General features: G+C 34.8%; 1 protein-coding gene across 1 annotated transcript; it reads right to left on the bottom strand.

Annotated features, from left to right (window-relative positions):
* Window positions 1-3,406: 3,406 nt before the first annotated feature.
* On the bottom strand, window positions 3,407-6,268 carry LOC104112774 (MYB-like transcription factor EOBI). Its single transcript, XM_009622790.4, has 3 exons — window positions 5,974-6,268; window positions 4,704-4,833; window positions 3,407-4,275 (listed from the first exon to the last, which is right to left on the bottom strand). The coding sequence occupies exons 1-3, from the start codon at window positions 6,137-6,139 to the stop codon at window positions 3,624-3,626; spliced, it is 948 nt and encodes a 315-aa protein (XP_009621085.1). The 5' UTR covers window positions 6,140-6,268; the 3' UTR covers window positions 3,407-3,623.
* Between the last annotated feature and the right edge of the window lie 1,529 nt (window positions 6,269-7,797).

Here is a 7,797-nt window from a genome sequence, read left to right as displayed (position 1 = left end):
TCTACACTTCTCGGCCTTTAGATGAGGAATGTATTTTTTGCTTTTTGGCATGACAAATTCAAAAATATAGGCATCATGTTCCTCTTCCATTGACTCCTCCAAAGGCTTAGATGACTCGATTTCCATGTCATCATCCAAATACAATGTCGAAAAATGTTTAGAATGAGGACCAACACGCCCCAACTTTAGAATTGTATTACTATTTATATCCTCATATGTGCACACATTAGAGTCTTCAAATATAACATTATCTGCTACCTCGCATGGCTCTAGTGTACTTTTCTCAACATGGGCATCATCAACAGAAATATGCTCGAATGATTGGCTCTCCACTTTTAGCTCCTCAATTTGGCGTATAAGCTCCTTTTCAGCTTCTGACAACTCATTACTATTTTGTTGGGCGATAGACGCAACAACCTTTGCATTTAATTTATCTTGCAAGTCGTGAATAGTAGTGACAAATTTATAGATCCCTTGTCCCAGTTTAGATCTTCCCTCTATAAAGTGTCTCATCCCATCAGTAAGTTCCTCATGTTGAGCTTCATATATTTCTAACTTTTCAGCCTGTTCTGCCAGCCAAGTTTGGCTCAAAATCTCCTCTTTTTCAAAAATTTTCTCTTGCTGGCACTCGCTCTCTTCATTCAATTCTTCCATATTGGCCTTCATTCTTGTGATTGCTGCCCTCATTCTTTTCATATCTTTTTTGAGTTCATCCTGTTGCTCTGCTACTTGCCTCAGAATATCCCTAATATATGCATCAGGCTCCATATCCTGCACTTCATTGCCCCTATCAAACTCAGAAATATCATTAGAAAGATCATAATAAGGGCTCAGAGAAGGATGAACAAAATTAGGACAACCATCCCAATGGCCATCTTGACCACCACACATATTACAAATATTCCACTCAAAGGATTGAGATTGTGCGCACAACTCGCTCCTGGGAACATTCTGATAATTTTTCCACCAGTGGGGTCCTCCACAATATGGACAAGGATCATCAAAATAAGAATAACCATCATTCAAACAATTTTTATTCCAAGATGCCATGCTAAAATAAATAAAAAATACTAACTAAAATAAAATAAAATAAAAAAACATGAATAGATAAAAAAATGTCTAATCTAGAAAAATAGCAAATTTCTAAGTCCCCAGCAACGGCGCCAAAAAACTTGTTGCGACCAAACACACTCACGCAAGTATACGCGGTCGTCAAGTAATAAAGTGACTAAAAGTCGGATGTCGAACCCACGAGGACTTATGATTAGCTATTAACTAAATTAGCCTATCTTAATTATCTAAACAAGAATTAAATCTAAAAATATTTTATTCTAACTAATTAAATAAGAAAAATATAAATAATAAACTTTGAACAGAGAAAGAGCAGATTTTAATGATATCAATGTAAAGAAAACGATCTAGGGTTATGGGCTATCTAACAAACCTATTGTATTCTTCAATTGAATTGACCGACTAATTTATCTAGCTTATTGGTTGACAGGGTTAATATTGCTCATAAGAATCTGTCGAGTTCTTACTCGCCTATTCAAGCTAACCTAACGCCTATATGTCTATGGAGTTAGAATCAACAAGAACGCATTTATAATTCCTGTAAATCAACCAAGCAAGGCAATTAGGTATATGTCTATCCTAACCACGAATCCGTTCCCCGATGCCCGAGTTCAAGAACTTGCCCTACTCAATCCTATATGCAATATAGAATTCCCACTTTCGAGTTCAATTCTAGATTCGTAGATAATATTCAATTGGTGATCAAGCAATTAAATAATTAAGCGCAAGATTGAATAAATAAACTAATATGATAAATCAAGAAGTCAAAATCAATATCCGAATAACAATAGTCATGAAAGAACCACAACCCTAGAACGTGAAGTTTAGCTCCATATAGACATGGTAGCCAAACAACAAATCATACAAAGAAACATAAAAATTACTAAGTTTGGTAGGAGAAAGATGAAACTTGATGAATTCCGGCCTCCACAGCTTTGTCGTGGCTTTTTCCCCCTTCCCAATATGTTAGATAACCTCAAAGAGGCGTTTTTAGCTTATATATTGCGTACAAAAGTCGTGGGCCAAAGCTCTCCTATTCCTAGTCCAAATCGGCTTCAGGGGTTGATGCTAAGGTGGATGCGACGCATCCACCTTGTCCTCCATTTCAATTTTTTTGCCTGCGAAGGTGGATGCGACGCATCCACCTTGTCCTCTATTTCTCAGCTTGCATGCGATGGTGGACGCGACGCATCCAGCTTCACTTCTACTTCCCAGTTTCGCATGCGATGGCAGACGCGATGGCCCAACTTCACTGCTAAGGTTGCATGCATGATGATGTTTTCCTAGGTTGGATGCGACGCATCCAACCCTTCTTCCTCTAGCTAAACCACCTTTTCTTCATATTTTGCACTCCGAACACCTTAAATCGTCACACATAACTTAATTAGTCATCAAACCAATAATTACACCATGTTGGGTGTTTTAAAGATTAAATAACATCAAAAAGTGGTTAAAGCATGGGCAAAGTAACATCAACACATATCGAAATATGCCACACATCACAAGCCAAGCACCACACGTCCACACCCTTTTTCACATCGTAGTATTCCATTCGTAGTTTGGTAGCTTATCGTCTACAATAGTCAAATACACACGTTTTATATTATTCACCTCCTCTTTCCATAGAAAAAAACTTGTCCAATTCGACTTATATGCTAGGATAAAAAAAAATCAGGTGTCATGCATATGCGTAAGCTAAAAAATTAAACTTTCAACAACGACAAATCAGACAACAAAATATAAATATATCAAAATAAACACAAATATTTAATATAATTCAGTTAATTGACATATATCCACATATGAAACGAGCAACGAGCAATCAATTGTATTTAATTTGCTAAGAGACTTGTCCAAGTCTATACATGCTCTCAAAACAAAATACTATTAAAGACATTTTACTATTAAAGATAGTGGAGGCAATTATGCACTCTCCTCTCATTATAATGCTCGCTTTACACTTGTATCTTTTCCCTTATTATAATTCCACCATAAGTTTCTTAATTACGTACTCCACAGAAAAAGTAAAAAGAGGACCCAAGTACAATTGTAAACTAGATATTTAATTAATTTGGGTTGATTGTTTTACTCCAAGTTTTTAGTTTCTGCTTATATATTAACTATTGATATGCCTGAATTCTTACTACCTTCGGTCCATTTAAGCTCGTCTGAATTCAATATTAAAAAATCACTTTCTCTAGCTAGCATTGGAAGTTTTCTATTTTCTTCGGACATATAAATCTCTAACAAGATTAAAAGTTTTAAAACAAACATTTAACATAAATAAAACTTAATAACATGACGAAAACTTAATCCCAACTAATTGGACAAGATATTTGTAGAAAAACATAAAGCTAAGCAAATAAAAGTTGTCACTATAAGATACTACAAAAGAGTGAGAAAGTGGAAAGTATCCTAGAAAGCTAAGTACATAGGAGCATATATGTTTTTGCATAAGAATAAAAAATGTACTCTATATTTTCTATATCAATCTCCCAACGTACTCTTTTGATTTTTTAAGGTACTGTTTAAGGATATTGTTTAAACAGTTATCACATGTTAAATTGCTGTTGTAAGAACCACACATCTTCAATATTCCATGAATTGTCTGAACCATATTCACCGTCCATCAATTGGTGGGAATTTTGCTGATCCAATGCTTGAAAGTAACCAGGGTTAAAGTAACCAGTTGGGCTAGTTAAGTATTGATCTCCATAACACACCTGATTACTTTGATTAACTTGAACATAATCCTGATTAACGCTTTGGTTAATTGGGAAATTGTAGCAACAATCAGTGAGGTCAGAAGATGAGTTGTCTGATGAAGCTGTTGTGCTTGAATTCTCCAGTGTGAAAATTGTGCTCGAATAATTAAGACCGTTTGTTTTGTCAACGTTATTCGTCAGTTGAACGGGAACATTAACCTCAGACATAGTACTTATGTTTGGTAGTGGCTGTTGATTTTCTTGGTTTTGGATGTAGGTGGTGGTGGAGGAAGAAGCCACCGTCGTGCCGGAAGTGGCGGCGGCGGCTTGAATTCTCTCGACTAACCTTGGCATCCAAAGATATTTCATGGTGTCTTTGAATTGCTTGCTGTTCACGTCACATTTGAGTTGTTTGGCATGTTTTTGCACTCGGGTTCTCCAGTAATTCTTGATCTCGTTATCAGTTCTTCCAGGCAAATGCTGAGCAATTTTTGACCAGCTACAATCCAGAAAAAAATTGGCAACAATATGAAAGAGTGATTAAATACCAACAAGATAACTAAAGACAAATATAAGTGATTCCAAAATTTAGAGTTAAAATAATTCAGAATAAATGCGATCTTATTAAATTTATATATTTTACATTCTTTTATGTAATATAGTTCTAGCCGATATCAATGAGTTTAGTTAAAGCTGCGGAACAAATTCACATAAGAAGTAGACGAATGAAGAATGTGAAGATTTTTTACATTATCATGTTATTGAAAACTCAATTATAGGCAATTATCTATAATCATAAGTTGGTAACATGAATAATATACAGGGGAGAAAACATGTTATAACGGGGTTAAATTATTACGATAGTATAAAATCTTTTACAATATTATTAGTTTGTAAAAGCTAAATTAATGTTTTAAAATAACATACCGGTTTCCCCAACGAGAATGCAATTCAAGAATCAAGAGCTGTTCTTCAAGAGTTATATTCCCACGTCGAACATCTGGGCGAAGATAATTAAGCCATCTCAATCTGCAGCTTTTCCCTGTTCGCTTCAGACCTGTTTAATTTTAAGCAATGGAATCATTAAAATTCTCATTTTAGAGCTTAATAGTAAAGTTCATAACATAAAATAAAAAAAGAAGACCGAGGTACAAAATATCTCGTATTCACGTAGTGTTCGGAAAATGACATCATCTCAAAAGGTACGATGACTGCCACTGTTCGAACTCGTGGAAGCATTTGATGAAAAGTACCAATACCACTTCAATATTACTACTACTTCTCCCCCACCACCCAAACCAAAAAAGAAAAAAGAAAAAAGAAAAAAAGCCCTTTTCTTTCCTTTATCACTATCACATTTGACAACGTACTGTTTCGCTTTTAAGAATTGCTTGTACGGAAAGAACTAATACTAAACCATATCCATATGAATATTTATCTGCGTGAACTATCCATTCTTAGCAATTGGTTTATAGTTTATACCAAAAGAAATGGAAAAGAATATTTCCTTAAATAAAGAAATATTTGTTTCTCTCAAGAGAGATATTTCTAGTTTAACCGTATCTAAAATTCACTGGTGCAATTAATCTGAATCGCTCCAAAGAACCTACTAATGGTAAAGGTCCTATATCAAGAACATTTTCGTTCTAAAGACTTGAATCCGAGGATCCGATTAAAAGTGGAGAAATCTCAATCATTCCATCACATTGATCTTTTTCAAGAAAGTCGATGTGTGAAAGTACACTATGATGATAGAAAACAAAGGGCAATCGGCCCACGAAGCATCCCGTGTTCATGCAGGGTCCGAGGAATAGTCGCACCCAAGAGGGTGTTATGTAGCCAACCTACCCTAATGCAAGTATCAGTTCCCGAAAAGATAGAAATACCGCTCGCTCGAAGAAAACTCTTTTAGAGTCTGGTACCAACCAAACCCCCTCGACTCGACTACAAGAGTCAGTTATAGAATAGCCTTTTAGTCATCTCTCTCATTCTTAAGGACTTTCTGGCCGGGACTGACTCCATGACTCGAACCTGTGACCTATAATTCATACGGAGACAAGGGGACTGACTCCACGACTCGAACCTTGACCTATAAATCACACGGAGACAACTTTACCGTTGCTGCAAGACTCCTCTTCAACTACGATGACAGAAGAAATCAACAAATATATGTGGAAAAAAGAGAGTGAGTATTTACCAGCACAACGAGCAAGGGAATTCCAACGACCTTCACCGTGATGAGCAATAAAATTGATAAGTGTAAAATCTTCTTCAACAGTCCATGGACCTCTTCTAAGGTCCAAATCTTCTTCCCTTTCTTGATTGTTGTTCTTAAAACCAACTTTAATTTTGTTATGATCCATTAAAAATTGTTTATTTTCTCTAAATCGAGAAACTGATTGATTGATACAAAAAGGTATTGATAAATGAATCAGTTTTGAGAGAGAGAGAGAGAGAGGAAGAGAGAAAGAGAGAGATGAATGGATTAATACAAAAGGATAGAGAAGTTGATGGGACTATATAAAGATACAAAAAAAGTGGGAGAGGTTTGAAAAACATTGTGTAGAAAATAAAGTTGGCATGTGAGGGAAAGAAGATGTTATTAAAGTCGTAGTTGTAGTATTATTATCCCACAAAGCCGCAATAAGGAAATACAACTTCATTTTTCAACTTTATTTTAATTCCTAAGTTCAATTCAATTAAAGTAATTAAATACACACTAGCTTGACACTTTAATAACACTTTGTCCTTCTCATTAGTAACAGATTTTATATGAATTTAATACTTTTGATTCGAAATATAAATTTATGTGTAAAAATTTTTGCCACGACAATTAGTATATATAAATTTATAATGATAAAAGTATTGAATGCTAAGTATTTTAAAGGTTCATAAAGTTAAAATTCGACTATACAGAACTCGTTCCACGGTTTTCCCAAAATTCTACCTTGTTTTTCCTCTATATATGCAAGTTGTCATGTAACTTTTGACTTTCTATTTTCACTAATCCATGTCACTTATCTTCCTCCTTGAGAATGGAACAAAATGACCATGCACTCGAATTATAAATTGAAACTACATGATGTGGAAACAAATATTAAATTTGCAATTACTAAAAAAAAAAATCAGAGAAATTACTAGAACTAAAGAAAGAACATAATTTATGTGTTATGCATTAATACCCGTTTTTCAACTAAAGAACTAAATTAAAATGTTTTGATTGAAACAGCAACTCAGTCTCTTAGCTAGCCCTCCTTAATGAACTATATACCTTTTTTCCTACGCTAAAAAGTTTAGCCATCCTAATATAAGAGATATATGTGTAGGCCTATGCTATTGAGGTCTAAAGATTTTGCAAAATTAATTTAATACTATAATATTATATCCTTTCCACGGGAGCCAGAATTTTTAGTTTATGGGTTCTGAGCTACAATTTCTTCTGCTTATTAATATTAAATAAATTTGTGAATGGGAGCCTCGGAGCAACGGTAAAATATCATAGATTTGAGTCGTGAAAGCAATCACTAATGCTTACATTAATGTAGATTGTCTACATCACACACCTTGGGATGTGGACCTTCCTCGGACCATGCGTAAATACAGAATGCCTTATGCACCAGACTGTGACAGATCTAGAGTACAATATATGGGTTTCCGAAAACCCAGTAACTGTTGTGTAGACCCTATATTTCTATTAAAAAATTCATTAAATATGTATAAATATTTAACTATGAACCCAGTTAATATTGTATATTAATTTGAGATTACGACATGAACGCATAAACTTCAAATTCTGGCTCCGCCTCTGATACCAGACTGCCCGTTTTAACATATTAAAATTTTTTAACATAAATATCGTTTGAGCCAAAATTACTGAGTTCTATCGAACCCGTAGTGACTCCTGCACTCCGCCCCTGTCCATTCCCCTTCAAGTGTGGAATATTTATGGTTCAATTAATAGACTAATCCCAATCTATGCATAGTCTGACCCCAAATTCTTAATTAGGGGGCCTTATAACCG

This window comes from Nicotiana tomentosiformis, chromosome 5, assembly GCF_000390325.3.
Source record: "Nicotiana tomentosiformis chromosome 5, ASM39032v3, whole genome shotgun sequence".
In the NCBI taxonomy this organism is placed as follows: domain Eukaryota; kingdom Viridiplantae; phylum Streptophyta; class Magnoliopsida; order Solanales; family Solanaceae; genus Nicotiana; species Nicotiana tomentosiformis.
Note: the sequence above shows the minus strand (reverse complement) of the source record. Positions and strands in the feature narration are given on the sequence as shown.